The sequence below is a fragment of the Hippocampus guttulatus genome, chromosome 1, assembly GCF_054856545.1.
Source record: "Hippocampus guttulatus isolate MCC_2025c chromosome 1, RoL_Hgut_1.0, whole genome shotgun sequence".
Taxonomy (NCBI): Eukaryota; Metazoa; Chordata; class Actinopteri; order Syngnathiformes; family Syngnathidae; genus Hippocampus; species Hippocampus guttulatus.
In genome coordinates, this window is record NC_141261.1 from 23557385 (window position 1) to 23572997 (window position 15613).

At 43.8% G+C, this 15613-nt stretch overlaps 2 protein-coding genes across 8 annotated transcripts; one reads left to right on the plus strand and one right to left on the minus strand.

Annotated features, from left to right (window-relative positions):
* The first annotated feature begins 1000 nt into the window (after positions 1-1000).
* On the plus strand, positions 1001-12134 carry LOC147211052 (protein Shroom2-like). Of its 7 annotated transcripts, XM_086121073.1 has the most exons (13): positions 1001-1159; positions 1238-1284; positions 1540-2289; positions 3022-3126; positions 3344-3361; positions 3576-3695; positions 3941-6041; positions 6164-6219; positions 6897-7379; positions 7517-7987; positions 8825-8993; positions 9251-9523; positions 10762-12134. In XM_086121073.1, exons 3-13 carry the CDS (start codon positions 2240-2242, stop codon positions 11032-11034), a joined length of 4119 nt encoding a protein of 1372 aa, XP_085977199.1. In that variant the 5' UTR covers positions 1001-1159; positions 1238-1284; positions 1540-2239; the 3' UTR covers positions 11035-12134. The 7 variants fall into 7 exon arrangements, with proteins under 7 accessions (XP_085977199.1, XP_085977191.1, XP_085977217.1 ...); XM_086121065.1 differs by having other exon boundaries at positions 1001-1284; XM_086121091.1 differs by having other exon boundaries at positions 1001-1284; positions 9254-9523.
* Positions 12135-13036: 902 nt separating this feature from the next.
* On the minus strand, positions 13037-15598 carry sumo1 (small ubiquitin like modifier 1). Its single transcript, XM_086121125.1, has 5 exons — positions 15465-15598; positions 15054-15128; positions 14839-14916; positions 14556-14627; positions 13037-14469 (listed from the first exon to the last, which is right to left on the minus strand). The coding sequence occupies exons 1-5, from the start codon at positions 15474-15476 to the stop codon at positions 14401-14403; spliced, it is 306 nt and encodes a 101-aa protein (XP_085977251.1). The 5' UTR covers positions 15477-15598; the 3' UTR covers positions 13037-14400.
* Between the last annotated feature and the right edge of the window lie 15 nt (positions 15599-15613).

A 15613-nucleotide genomic window follows, 5' to 3' on the forward strand; every position in this document is an offset into this window, starting at 1 on the left:
CGGTTTACAGGACTCCATTTCTAATTGGATCTCTCATGTTGCTCTGGGATGATGAGATAGAACATCCTCAAAAATGTCAGACAGGCAATGTTCAAGACCTGAAAATTCACATTTTGATCTCAATATGTCAGTGAAGATTGTAAGTCATCCAGGTCGTGGAAATCCACAAAGGTTGAATGGAGGAAATTAGGCTCTTCATGTATGTGGAAGATGTTTCAATTTTAAACCCAAAGGGCTTCTTTGCTTCAAAATGTTACGTGCGGAGTCTCCATGTTTATGTCTTTGTGTGTCTTGTGCGGTGGTCATGTGAGTGTTGCTGTTGTTCTTGCTCTTGCCACGGGTGGATCATGAATGAGCATTTTGCTGATGTTCTCCTGCCTAGTGGCAAAACTGCTGCTTCATGGTCACAGCTCACATGGATTAACAGCTCACGTGACCCTAATAAGGACAAAGGTTACAGAAATTTCATAGATGCTTAAATTGAAACAATTAATTTATTTAGCAGCACACAAATAATGTTTGTAAGGTTTTAGGGTGATCTTGCAAGTTTGTTTTTATGTTTTTTTTTTTCTTAATTTTAGTTTTGTTTGTATTAGGATTTAGTGTTACCTTTTTAAATTCTTTTGTAATTCTGGGAATTTGACTTAGAACTGATGAAAAGTTACAAAAAGTTTCAGGTGCTAAAACTCAACTAAAGCGACCATTTAGAAGAAAGTATGCTGTTAGTGCAGATATTGCACAAATTAAATACAAAAAACAGCACAACCCCAAAAAATAGATTTTATAGTCTGTATAAAATACATTGAAAAAGATGAAAACAGTATTTTTGCTATAATAGTACCGTAATTCGATGGAGTTTGTCATTTATTTCACTCGCTTATACTCAGACCATCTTTCAAAGTGTGAGTGCTTAGGGTGGTGACGTTTGAATCCAATTATGAGATGCAAAGCCACTAGTTGGGCCGCAGCGTTTGAGGAGGGATTGGGGGTTTAACTGTTAGCAGGGAATGCAGATTGCGGGATCTACTCACCAAGAGAGACAAATGGACTTGATGTAATGATCTTGTGAAGATTTGGAATCAGTAAAAATGAAGTTATAGAGTTGCCCTCAGGTGTGCATCATGACCAAGCATCCTCCCCTGCTGCAGGATGCAGGATGGTATGACCCATGTTACCTTGGTGAGTGGACCGCTTAGTGGGAGAGGCCATCTCAGCCCAGCTCATTGTGTTCACACAGAGTGGCCGCTTTGAACCTTTCTGGGCACGCTGGGATTCCACACACAGGTACTTCCTGTTTCACTCCGTGTGCTGTGCATTTCTTTCATCTGCTCTGATCAAATCATGTGGTTTAAAAGAGGAGCGGGATTAGATCGGCGAGCACTGTGTTAGTTCCAGATGATGACAGCGAGATAACACGTGTGAAACTTTTGGATGAGTGATTGGTGCTTTGTGCTTAGAACTGACCAGAATCAAGATTGTCAGGTTTAACAGATGTGTTAAGGACTTGTTATTGACCTACTCTTATGCTTCCTTTCCTAGGGCAGGCAATGGCACCCAGATAAGCCCAGCCATGATGACTGTGGCAGTTTGCTTTGTGTTGCCGTGTTTGTAGATGAGCGGGGCCCGCTAGGCCCATAGGCTGCGTGTTTGGGCCCTGTTGTCAGCAGGCTGTTGAATCGGAGGGGCTCAGATGCTCAGGTGGCTGAAGTTGTAATGTCAGTTGCCAGGCAATGCTATGGGACGGGATGATGCAGTGACATGCCTTTTGTTTTCAAGGGTGTCAATCTCGCAGTCTCCTTCCCCGGTGGGAGACTTTCACAATGATGGAAGGTGAAATTGTTTGCTGTTTCTACAGGGTAAACATTCCTGTTCGGCTGCGCCTACCTGCCCACAAGGACACAGAATCAGGTGAAAAAAAACAAAAATAGATATGTTCTAGAGTGCGCCCCTGTGAAGTTGCTCAGGACCCTGCTTTCATACACTTTTGTTCATGAAAAGTGACAACATGACTGTCTTATTGCCTTTGTTGAGGGGGAGCTCCTTTCCCAAATCCTAGATTACAGCAAGGCTGGACCATAACTCCTCCCCTTCTCTCAAATCCCCCTTTATAATCCCTGCCGAGATCTACGAGCAGCAAAAGGTGTGGTGCACTTGTATGTACGATGTCACAGACTCTTGTGTCGCACTGCTGTGAAAGTGAAACTTTTTTAGAGGCAAAACTGCCGGGAAAGTGACGTGAATGTGCATCTTACCGTCATCTTCAGTTCACAGAAACTATTCATTTATTGGGTGAGTTTTTTTTTCTTCCCCTTTATTCACTAATTGATGTGTCAGACCTCCTGGGGTGCAACAAATTGATCACCTTAAGCTCTTATATGCCTCACTAGCTCTGTGTTTTCATATACTGTACATGATAATGTATTTTTCCCAACACTTACTTTTATGTTACTTTCTGGCTTTGCGTCATTAACATATTAGCGTGATCACTTTAACACCGGGACAGCTAGCAACTGTTTCACATGAAGCCAGATCATGGCAGGAAAGGAAAATACCTCCCTACATTCCTCAGTGGAAAGAATGTGCTTCCATCACAGCTTGGCAGTGTCAGCCCTTTGGGTCGCACTGTTTAATGACCACATTGAAATTTGGACAGAATTATTGGCACAATTGTAAAATTGCTCAGGAAGATTCTTCACATGCCTGCAAAGGTAACCTATTTTATTTGTTTATCTTGACAGCTTGCATGTGTTTTCAATAAAAGAGCTGCAAGCCTCATTTTATCCTTGTGTGGGCTAGTTCGTTGTAAACTTCACAGTTCAGAGTTGACCAAAGGCTTTGATGGCGTTTGTGACTGACTAGCTCTTGAACATCCGCTTCAGAGCTTTATTGGGACATATCAGGGTTTTATTTCCATGCTCTTGTCTATCATGAGCTCTCATAAATCCACCTGCTTCAGAATAAGAAGTGTTGGTCTGCAATCATCCTGTTTTTCCCTTTGTGTCTTTCTTTGCTCGCCATTAGCAGGTCTAAAATGGTTGATGTTGTGTCACCACACACCATGCCGTCAGAAAGCGAGGTTCTTGTGGCAAGGTGCTTTCTCACCAAGATTTTGCAAAGCTCTATGAGGTACAATGATGTAGCTAGCGCCCCGTGGTCACGTAGCATTCAGGGCAGGAGGATGTGTTCTCCATTGTTCTGCTTCACTAGTTTTTGTATGTACCTGATTCCCTGTGTGTCATGCTTGCTTGTCAAGTGTGCCAAACAGATATTTTGGTACTTTAACAAAAGAAAAGCGTCATGGTTTTGTTTTGTTTTGTTTTGTTTTTTGCAACATGCCAACCAGGAAGAATGACTTCAAAGGGTATGTCAGAACGAACTGGAAGAAGTTGTAATACTTATGTAAAATATTCACATTCCTTTATGTATTCCATATCTTTGGATGCTATTCTGCGAGTCTAGCAAGATAATGAAAGATACACAATTTAAGCTCAGTAGTCACACTTTGCAGTGTGCATCCTCAATTTTTTGCAGTTATGACAGCATTTATGAGACATTTTTGGCTTTCTGTTCGACAGGAAGAATGATCCGAGCTCACGGCCTCATTCCTGGCACTCATCCAAGCTGACAGTGGAGGAGTCTGAGTCCCTTGGCAAAGAGACCGCCACAGAACTGGTCTGGCAGCAAAGGGAAGCGAGGTGGGCCTGACACGTTTGCATGAGAGTGATACCCTTATTTCTTTTGTTTATTTATTGAATTGAATTCAATTGAATTGAATGAATTATTTGTTTATTATTCATTCATTTATTTTTCAAAACTCAAAGTAATTGTTACGGACTACTGTAGTGATGATAATAGTGGTCTTTATAATGGTGCTATAGTGATGATAATGGTGTTCTTCAGAATGTTGCTGTAACCCTGTTCATGTGACCTCACACATCAGGCTCAAAGATTCATCGTGCCAAACAGACCATCATAAGCAGCATCTGCTAACTGGCCAACTCGGCTCCGTGAGCAGCATGGAGAAAATGGAGCGTCCTGCTCATCCTTTCTCATCAGATCATGCTTCCCCAACTAAATACACGAGCATCAGCGAGCCTCTCAGTGGTTCAGGGAGCAGAAGAGACACATTCAGCAGTTTCGCCATTGGAACCAACCCTCTGGTTCTAGACTCAAGCTCACTTGGCAGGAAGGGAACCAGTGCAGAAAGCATTTTTTTCAAGGGTCTTCAGGATAAAGGGCCCTTTGCAGTGGGGCGCTCCGAGTACCAACAAACTCCTTGCAAGGAGGGGTCACGGTTGGATGAGCGGAACTCCTCTTGGATGCCAAGCAAATTTAGGCCCAGCATTGGTACAGTGTGGCAGGTACCGGAAAAGAAAAAATCCAAATCCCCTCCTCCGCCTCTTCCATTGGGCAAGGACGGTTGTGTTTTGCCATACTGTGAGGGATTTGAAAAAAATCCAAAGATTTACTGCAGGTCAGTTGAAAGGCTGGATGAAGGTAACAAATTTCAACCAGGAACAAATATTAAGTCCAGATATAGCATCACGTCACTGGCAGACAAAGACTATTTCCATCCCAGCAGAGCAGGTGAACACAACCAACTACAGCCCAACAATCACTTCTCATTGTCCAGCACCGATATCAGACAATCCCCTTTTGCCAACAGACCTCCTCACCCCAAACAGTACAGTGACGAGAGCCTCTTTTATCCCCAGACATGCTTAGCTCCTCGTACCAAGACTCAGAGTGTTGGAAGTTATTATCGCAGTTTGCAGGATCTGCCTGGAAAGGTCTCTAGTCGTAAATTGATCTGGTGCTCCTCAGCCTCGATGCCTGCCACAAGCCTAGAAAATAACGGACAGTCTGTTTCAGTCATCAAAAAGGGAAAACAGATGGGCCACACAGAAAATAAGGGGCACATTGGTCTTCTGAAAAATGTTCACCTCCTTAATCCCCAAATCGCTGAACGCTCTCACTGTCGTGGCCCACAGGATGCCACAAAGAGAAGTGAAGGACACATTAACAATATGAAAAGAATTTTCCCAGCTCATCAAAATGACAATTACAAGGCTAGTCTTTCAACGCTCCACAACCCCTGGGTACCACAAGAAGACCGCCGAATATCCCCTTTGGAAGCCCCATTGCTTCATTCACTGGCACAGGAGAGTAGAATTCAAACAGAAGCTACACCCACAAGTATTGTGTCATCTCAGAATCTCTGTGCCTCCGTAGTTGCCAATGGTGGCGAAGCCCGTCGACGTGGTGACCGTTATGCCACTACACTACGGAATGAAGTGCAGCAGAAGCGAGCCCAATTGCAAAAAAGCTGCAGTGCTGCAACGCTGACTTGTGATGTCCATGATGAGGACCCTGCACAGTGGGAATATGCAGAGCCACCTTTGTCATGGAGCATATCCTCCTCAAACACCTACAAAGACAATCTGAAAGAGGCACAGGCTAGGGTCCTCCAGGCTACTTCTTTTCAGAGACGCGATCTAGAACCCCTTGGAACAGAGGCACCGGTGCTTAAAACTTCAAATGGACGCATTAGAGGACGTAAACGTTTCCTCTTAGCTAAACGTATGCATTCCTTCTCAGAACCTGACAAGATAGATAGAGTGGGAGTGGACAAAACGCATCCAGATGGTGATTTTGACCAAATGAAATTCTCTGGGGCCAAGCCAGCGTTTTCCAAACCGGTTAGGCCAGGAACAACGTCCAATACAGAGTTGAACCCAAGTCAAGATAGGACAGTTGAAACCAAAGAAAGAAGGGTGTCAGGGGAGGCTCGGGAGATTCATCCATCCGTCGAAACCAGCTGCCTCAGCCCCCTAGGGGAGGTGATCCTGCAGGAGCAACAGAAGCTCGGAACCTTTGCTGATTACCAAGCCACGTGGAATAAACAGAAGCGAACATCTGAGGCTAAGGTCCAAGGCAGGTATTACTCGGCAGAGAACATCTTGGATACTGAAGCTGAGGACAAGGCAGCATGCTTCCATGAAAGAACCAGATCTTCTCCCTCTGCAGATTTTTGTACTCAGGTGAGTCAAGGATGTAGATTCTTGTGCCTATTTCTTTTTTGACTGGACCCTTTCACTTACAGTTAAAGACATGTTTTGTTTTGCTTGAGCTGATCATCACTAAAGCATTAATTCTTCGACAGAATCTTCCATCCATGTTTAGAGATCCTAAAGTGAAGCAAAGCAACAGTGGAGCAAGGTAAAATTAGAGAGTAACTGTTTAGTAAAAAAAGAGGAGCAATTAATAATATGATTTTTTTTGGGGGGGGGGGGGCTGCACGAGGGAGCTGGAGAACCAAGGGAAAAGTGCATTTAAAGGCATTCACATCTATAAACAAATAAATCAATAGATAAATGGGGTCATTTTTCATCGCTAATGGTGTAGTGGTACACTCGCCTGACTTGTGCGTGGGCAGCATGGGACCGGTTCCCACTCAGCGACCGTGTGAATGTGAGTGTGAATGGTTGTTCGTCTCCATATGTGCCCTGCGACTGACTGGCGACCAGTTCAGGGTGTCAAGGTCAAGGTCATCTTTATTGTCAATTATGCTTTATGTATGACATGCAGCATAGATGAAATTTCTTCCTCTCAATCCTCAGTGCAAATGTGCATGCAAACATGCTGTGCATTAAACAAACACAGGTGTAATCCACCTTCCAACCGAAGTCAGCTGGGATAGACTCCAGCAACTCCCTGCGGCCCTCTTCAGGATAAGCGGTGTTGAAAATGGATGGATGTGATCATCTCAGTCATTTTTCAAACAATGAAATAAAAAAATTCTCCGTAACCAGATTGAAGTAGTCGAATGAAAAGGACAGATAGCATGAAGTGTCTGGGCAGTATGTTTAACTGTCTGTTTTATGTTCAATCATTAGAAATGAGGCCCCAGTCCCAGACATCAGTGACCACCAACCCAGCCAATATGCTGTCATCCCAACCTTTGCGGTCTGCTCTAAACCTGGTAGCCTGAGTCCTATTCTTGGATCCCAGCAGACCGCCCAGCCTCCGCAAGCCAATGCCATCTCACCTTCTAGGCTCCATTTAGACTTGGAAACAACTTGCTTGTCGCAGGATTTACTCTCAGTGGTCCGAGCAGACCCCGTGAAGCTTCAGCCCCTGTCCAGTTTGGATACCACTACAAAGAGTCCCGCCCCTCCTGGCTCTCCTCTGCGATGTAAGATGTCTCAATCTGAAGGCAACACAGAAGATGCAGAGAGCAATAAGGAGCCATCATTATCTTCCTCCTATTTGTCCCTTGCTGCGGCCAACCATCTTCACGCTCCCTCACCACATTTTCCACTTTTGAGGCTGATGGACAAACAGCCGGTTATGTTTGTGCAGGAGGATTCACATTTCTGGTAAGCAGTTTATCTGAAGTGTTACGGGTCTGTATCATCTCCTTGTATTCTCGTTACGGAATGGTTTGCTGTTGCTTTAATTGAAGAAAAAAAGTTTTCATTGCACAGCACCAAATTGGACTTGTGCTTCTTCCCAGGTCTGAAAATGACTCTAAGCCCTCCGAAGCTGTGGTGGACTTGAAAATTTCAGGGGAAAAAATTCTTGGGGTGGTCCCAACTTTCTCACCTCAAAGCAGCAACACCTCTGGTGTCTTGAAGACTTGCTCAGACATCATCCCGTTGGATGCCAAAGAAACATGGCCCTCCTCAACATTCAGTGTCTGCATTCAGCAGCCTACTCAGGACCTGGGAAATGAATCAGAACGGCTCAGACCCAAGGACAGCATTCCGAAGTCAAAACTAGCAAGGGAAGAAGATGCCAAGACAGAGCAGCTGGTAAGGGATATCATGGGGAAAGATAAATCCCTGGTGGAGATCTTAGATCAGACTGGAAGGAAGACCACAATGGACCTTATGGAAGGACTATTTCTCCAAGAGAAGCAAATCCTGGAGGGGTCCCAGCAGCGCAGAAGGACCTCATGCGGCCCCAGGCTGCCCACCACAAGCAGGTTTGCAAATGAATGAATGTAACAGATTTACTTGGTGATAGTCATGATGTCATATGTATCGGGAGCTCGGGGGTAGGCAACTCGAGAGCCGCAGTCCTGCTTGGTTTAGAAGTTTCCCTCGTCCAACACACCTGCTTCAAATGATCAGCTTCTCAGCAAGCTCTGTAAAAGCCTGATAACAATCCTGATCATTAGATCATCTGGTGCGTTGTAGGAGGGAGACGTCTAAAACAAGCAGGAAGGACTGCAGCTTTCTAAGACCAGAGTTGCCTACCTCTGCGGTAGCTAAAGAGCAAAGTGTGGAGCGTCTCTGTCGCTGAAATGCACATGTGTAGGGAAGTAATGATGCTATGAGGCAAAGTAGCCTCACAAATATCCACACTTTCTACTTTAAACTCACTCAGCTCCTCTATATATTGTTATACTGTAGTACAGCTAGCAATCCGATTTTCAACATGGTGGGTGACTGGTTAGCACAGGAGTCTTCAATCCTGTCCTCGAGGGCTGCTGTCCTGCCTGTTTTCCATCTCTCCCTGCTGCAACACATCTGATTCATGATCAGATAATCAATAAGATCTGTAGAAGCTGAATATAGAACGATCCGGATCATTTAAATCATGTGTGTTACAGCCGGGCGCATTTAAAATATCCAGGAATCCGGCCTTTGAGGAACAGGAGTGAAAACTCCTGGGTTTCCACATCACCCCTCTAATTCTGAGTTTGTGGGTTAAAATCTGGGCTGTGTGTGTGTGTGTGTGTGTGTGTGTGTGTGTGTGTGTGTGTGTGTGTGTGTGTGTGTGTGTGTGTGTGTGTGTGTGTGTGTCTCCACCCTATTAGGAGGGATGAGGAGAATGTCTCAACAGCAGTTTCGCTGGTTCCCACTTCCTGCTACTACAACACGTCGGCTCCAAAAGCTGAGCTCCTCATCAAGATGAAAGACATGCAGGAGCAATTGCTGGAACAGGACTCTGAAGAAGAGCTGGATGAAAACCTAGCCAGTAAAAAGGTATTACATCCTTACAATTTGTGACCTTAAAGCAGTTTCCCCAAACTTGATTTAGCCATTCCATTTTAACATTTGAAAAAAAATCACCAAACAAAAGAATGAGACCTTATTTGTAGTAAATGGATAATTTTCTGACCAATTAGGTCGAATTGGATACTTTTCCTTGGCACAGCTGATGATCTCTCACGGCACTCTGTTTACAAATCACTGCCTTAAGAGATTTAGCTTGAAGTGAATTCTCTCTGGAATCTCTCCAGCAGGAGCTGATCTCAAGCCTTGCCCAGAAGTTGGAGGTGCTACGGGAGGCACGACAAAGCCTGCAGGAGGACGTAGAGGACAACGAGGCTTTGGGCAGCGAGGTGGAGACCACTGTGAAGCGCTTTTGCTTGCCCAACCAACTGGACAAGTTCCGTATGTTTGTGGGTGACCTGGACAAAGTCGTGAGCCTGCTGCTGTCACTTTCGGGTCGGCTGGCGCGTGTGGAGAACGCTCTCAACAGTCTGGAAGATGGAGCGCCCCCGGAGGAGAAGGTAGTATCTTGTACAACGTCCCCTAGTTGTCATACAGGTATCTTTCCAGGAAAAAAAATCCCAAACATTTTGTCAAAGTACAAATTGGCTCGGTGGCCCAGTGGTTAGCGTGTCGACCTCACAGTGCAGGGGTCGTGGGTTCACTCCTAGCTCCGGCCTTCCTGTGTGGAGTTTGCATGTTCTCCCTGTGCCTGCGTGGGTTTTCTCTGGGTACAGTACTTTCTTAGTACCGGGTACAGTATTTTCTCCCACCTTCCAAAAACATACAGTACATGGCAGGCTGATTGAACACTCTAAATTGTCCCGAGGTGTGAGTGTGAGCGCGGATGGTTGTTCGCCTCAGTGTGCCCTGCGATTGGCTGGCAACCGGTTCAGGGTGTCCCCCGCCTACTGCCCGAAGACGGCTGGGATAGGCTCCAACACCCCCTGCAACCTTTGTGAGTATAAAGCGGATCAGAAAATGGATGGATGGATTAATTACCGTGTTAGAATATCACTTAGGTAAAGGTCTTGAAGTATCTGACATTTACTGTATTTTAATATCTCAAAGTAATGTTCTGACATTAAATGTACTCAGGTATTTTAAATTTAAATTGGTTTAAAATTGCCCCACTGAAAATGTTTATAAGCAATAAAATACATGCACTAAAGGAATTTAAGGACAAAACTGTTGATTATACAAACAAAACAAAACTCGCTTGATCATCCCTGCGCAATTCTATAACATTTTCAGTATGCTACTCAAATGCTGAAATGTTGGTCAGCTGCAGCACACCATTCAACCTCCCCCTTACGTTGTATTAATTTCACCATTCAAGTAAGATTGAGCTGCAATAAATTGCTCCTCAAATTAAGTCATTGATTAGCAAAATCGCTCCTCCAAAGAAAAAGTTATTTTGAGCCTAGAGTACAGTAATGAAGCATGTGTAGTCCATATCAGCAGTATGGCTTCCCTACTAGCCACTTGTGAGCAATAACTGGTGAGGGGGATTTCTCACACATTGCAGTGTCTAGTTATGGTATTGCTAAACAGACCACTGTCAGCCGTCTCTCTGGACCCCTTTCAACCAGCAAATCAAGCCAACAGCCTGGGTTACCTCCCCCTTTTGCGACACCTTCAATTGAACATAAAATAATAATAATTTGGAACGTAAAATAATAATAATCAATGACTGGTTACTGTCACGTTTTCCTCTAATTTGCAATGTGCAGATGACATATGTCTCTTCTCTTATCAGCGCACCCTGACTGAGAAGCGCAAACTGCTAATGCGGCAGCACGAGGATGCCAAGGAGCTGAAGGAGAACTTGGACCGCCGGGAGCGTCTGGTGTCCTCCATCATGGAGACTCACTTGGACCCTGAGCGTCTGGATGACTATCGCCATTTTGTCAAGATGAAGTCTGCTCTCATCATTGAACAGCGCAAACTGGAGGACAAGATCAAGCTAGGTGAGGAGCAGCTCAAGTGCCTCCTGGACAGTTTGCCGCTGGAGCAGAGGTCACAATTTTAAAACCCAGGAAGAGGCTCTCCACCAGCTTCTGAACTGGTTACACTCTTCTGTTTATGCTGTCACTGGCCATATATCCCACGGTTTTCTTTTGCAGATGACGTGTCATACTTGAATGCACGTATTGTATGTGACAGGCGGCACAGTGGACGACTGGTTAAAACGTCGGCCCCACTGTGCAGAGGTCCAGGGTTCGATTCTGGCTCCGGCTTTCCTGTGTGGAATTTGCATGTTCTCCCCGGGCGTGCATGGGTTTCCTCCGGGTACTCCGGTTTGCTCCCACATTCCAAAAACATATATAACAGGTTAATGGAACAATCTAAACTGTCCCTAGGTGTGGTTGTGAGCGCGGATGGTTGCTTGTCTATGTGTGCCCTGCGATTGGCTGGCAACCAATTCAAGGGGTATCCCGCCGACTGCCCGAAGACGACTGGGATAGGCTCCAGCACACCCGTGGCCCTTGTGAGGATAAACTGATCAGAAAATGGATGCATGTATGTGACAGCACTGAACAATACAGAATCAATGCACTTTTAGAATCCTGTGACTTTAATGCTATTTTGTCAATTTAAATGTCTTTTGACAATCATCAATCAAGATGAAATGCTGGATGGAAAACACTGAAAACTGACATGTTCCCCAAAATCAGACTTCAACCAATGTAAAATTCACAGACACAAAAAAAGGGTATATTCTCAAAGTGGGCAAGTCAGTCCTGACATCTTTACCTCAAAGTTACAGAATCACTTGGCTGCATTTATATTTTGTACATTGATGTCATTTTACTTATTGCTTAAAGACTCAATGGAGACACTGTGACAAAAAAGAAAAACATTTTGGATTCTTTGTTGATTTTGTAATCACTGAAGATGCGTGATGTTGGTTTGTTCTCTACTCAGTAAGACTTGAGACATCTGGGTGCAGTTTGTAGTGACAAGTAGGTGTTCACTGCAGTGTAGCACTAATTTAAAAGGCTCCAACAGGAGCTTTCTGGTCTGGTCCTTTTACCAGAACCTGTGTTTAATATCTGTCCACTGGCACTGCGCAGCCACATCTCATCCGCACCCTTTCACCAGGGCAATAGCAATAAAAGGATCAGGTGATCACTTCTTTTCATTTCCCGTTGTCCAGCTTGTCCACTTTGAAAGATGTCTATCAGGGCAAAGACAACTGTGAATGACTGCTAACAAGCTGCTTCTTGATGACTAGAGCACTCTTCTTGTCAGCTTCTGGGATGTCAGTCTTGCCTGAGCTTAGCATTGGCCAATCACACCATCGTGTCCGCCCCTGGATTCAAGATGCGCCATGTCCCTGAGTCTCAGCATGTTGCATCGCAGTGGGTATGGTGAGCCCACTCCGAATGGTATTATACAATACTTATTGCTTTTCTTAGGTTTTTGTTTGCTTTTAACTTTTTAAGGTTGTAGCACTTCAAGATCATGCTGATTAAAAGTGCATTAGAAATGAAATCTATTATTATTATTAGCGGAGAATACTGGGAAAGTGCAATAAGAGACGAAGGGGAAAAAACTTGTCCGGGAACTTTTATGTCACACCAACCATTAGCACAACATTTAACAGTAAAAATTCAAATAAGACAAGATTAAGGTTTTTCCTTTCATAAATATTTTATTTGAAGAAAAATCATCACAATGTCAAACCATCTGTATCAAGGTTCCTCTGGTCAACAAATAGCAGTGTTTCAACTCCAATGAAAGCTTTGCAAGTGTTGTTGCACACAGCTCTGAGGGACTGACATTCCACCAGGTCATCATCTTGGACACTGCAGTTGGAGAAGCGGTTGAATGTGACGTTCACCTGTTAATCCCTGAGTGTGAAAACATGAATTTCCTGCAGAAACGTCAAACAGCTGAATGTAGAATTCTCGCTGCAACAAGTGACGCTCCGAGCACAGCAGCACATGCCAACCCAGGGCGTCCAAACGGGTGCAGCAACCAATTTATTTACATGATGAAATCTTCCAATAAGAGCAGGAGACCACACAGAAGATAAACATGGTTTTATCAACACTAAAACTGACAGTAACATGTACAAGCACATATACCATTATCATAAAAAAATAGTATTGCAATCATTTCAATACCAATACCAAAAAAAAAAAAAAACATTTCATGGGAAACAGTGGCAAATGTGGACAGCGGTCTCTTTGACAAACTTTTACATCACTTTTCTCAAAACAAGCAATGGGACTTTAAAATTCTGTACAAGGGAAATGCGATGCACAAAATAAAGTACATCACAAATAGGATGTCACTTAGTTACATGCTGCAATGTTTACATCCTGGTGCTGTTGCTGAAATATTTTTGTGTGTGTGACATTACAGCAGGGTCCCCAACCGCCGGTCCGCGGACCGGTACCGGTCCGCACAGAAAGAACTTGCCTTAATTCCGTTTTATTTATTTCGGAATACGAAAGATGTTTTATTTTGAAAAATTACCGGATTCTCCGTTACATCCGTCTGTGTCACGCTTGACTCACGTCAAACCACGCTTTTCCGTCACGTGACCGATTACGCTAAAAACAAAACATTGGAGGTTGCAAAATGAGTTAAAAACTGCTGAGGAGATCACAAATGACGGCGGCCTTAAAAGTACGTTCGACACAACTGGATTAAAGTTATGGCTGAATACTCTGAGATCGCCACAATAGCACTGTTGCTATTTCCGACATCCTACCTCTGTGAGGTGGGGGGTTTCTGCAGCAACGGCGACTAAAACAAAATTACGAAGTAGACTGGACATAAACAACACACTTAAGGTGTCATTGTCTCCTATAACCCCGAGATGGGACCGTCTAGTTGCAGAAAATCAAGCTCGGGGCTGTGGTGAGTCGTCATTTTCATGCACTTTGAATTTGCGTTGTATCGTATTTTGAAGGCATTAAAAATTACCATAGCGATCAGTGTTGCGGCCAGATTAGACGCTCCTTGTGTTTATTATTATATTTCGAAAACACCACAGTTTTCGTGCAGCTCATACCATATTATTTTGTTGTATTAATCCGCCACATCTTAAATGCCGGTCCCTGAAAATATTGTCTGACATAAACCGGTCCGTGGGGCAAAGTTTGGGGACCCCTGCATTACAGGACATGGCTTACTTGAGAGACGTAAAAACAGAGAGACACCTGTACAAATAAATCCTAGTTGTGTCATGATGTGGCATCCATAGTAGGCTCATTTGCATTCCTGGAACACTCCCCGAGTCCTCATTCTCACCTTTCTGTTCCGATGCATGGAAGCCCAGATAGTTTTGGCCCAGATGGTTTGAAAGTGAACAAAACACATTCATTAAAAAAAAAAAAAAAAACCCTAAATACAAAATCAAAAGTATGAATACAAGAGAGGTTTAATCATTCCAAAGTCCGCCTGTCTGTTCTTGATATACTTCAATGACGTCCTCATCTTCCATTCCCAACTGTCGGGAGAAGATCATGCATTTTAAGAAGACACTTCTAATTTGAACCCGACATAAAAAGTGTTCATCCTTTTTGATAAGAGTACCTCTTTTGGAGTTTGATTATCTGCAATTCTCTGTCCTTCAAACAGAAACCTGAGTGTATTTGCTGGGACACCCTGCAACACACAAGCAGATAAACTTTAAGGTCCAATTCCTGTCACTCTAGAGTTATAAAAATGATAACAATTAAACTGAAATAAGAGAAAAAGAGAAAAAAAAACTATGAATTGCTGGATACAACAAATTTTTGAACGTGGTATGTGAATTGTTTTATTCTGTTTCGCTTTCAGCTAAAGTCCAGACATATTTGACACCGCGAGATCTGACCTGTCTCTGACTGTAAGAGTCCTTCAGCTTTTTCAGATGTGTTGTCATCTTCACTTTAAAATGGATTTCACTGCTGTCCTGTGGACCCAAGAGTGGTTTTGTCAAACAACAAACACACCAGAGGTTAAGTGAGGAGAGCAACATTATTTTCCCTCCTGCCATGGAATCCTAAAAAAAACTGTCACATCATGTACAAGGAGTCAAAGAGCTCCTACCTGTCCAATCACCTTCAATTTGATGTACTCTCCATCCTTCTTATCCCCACAGTCTTGACTAGATGGTTTTGTTTCCTACAAATTAACAAGGAATAAACTGTTAAACGTTGCTTTCGTGAAAAGTTGACACAAAGGTTCCACTGAGAATGAATGGAGAATAGTAAAAACGCCGCTGAGGTTTGCATTCAAAACACCGTTGAAAATACAAGTTGCGAATACGGCTATTGGGAAGTTTACTACTAAATTGGATAGATGTTTAAAGGAGTTTGGGGCCTCTGGCTAGTAACGTGAGCTAACAGTTAGCATACCGCAGTACAGGGTACAAAGTAAGCCACTAAACACTGTGATACTTCGTTTTGCGTTGCGCGCACGTTAAAAGCAACAACTGCCAGTTAATACTTTTAACCTCACCGTATCTGACATGTTTTCCTCCGTGGGTGATGGGAGAAATGCAACAATTTAAAATTTGCGCTGGCTAGCAAACGCTGTTTTGCTCTGACATAAGCACACTTAGCTTATCTCAGACGATATGTTGTCACAGGAAAACGGAAAGAACGCAT

What these genes read in the sequence shown, in the direction of transcription:
- LOC147211052 (XM_086121065.1), top strand. Translation starts at nt 2,240, where the DNA reads ATGTGCATCTTACCGTCATCTTCAGTTCACAGAAACTATTCATTTATT. An exon ending in AGAAACTATTCATTTATTGG is followed by an intron (nt 2,290 to 3,021) that starts GTGAGTTTTTTT and finishes GCTCGCCATTAG; the next exon opens with CAGGTCTAAAATGGTTGATG. An exon ending in TGGCAGCAAAGGGAAGCGAG is followed by an intron (nt 3,696 to 3,940) that starts GTGGGCCTGACA and finishes CTCACACATCAG; the next exon opens with GCTCAAAGATTCATCGTGCC.
- sumo1 (XM_086121125.1), bottom strand. An exon ending in AATTGAAGGTGATTGGACAG is followed by an intron (nt 14,917 to 15,053) that starts GTAGGAGCTCTT and finishes TTGGGTCCACAG; the next exon opens with GACAGCAGTGAAATCCATTT. An exon ending in ACTCTTACAGTCAGAGACAG is followed by an intron (nt 14,628 to 14,838) that starts GTCAGATCTCGC and finishes TGTGTGTTGCAG; the next exon opens with GGTGTCCCAGCAAATACACT.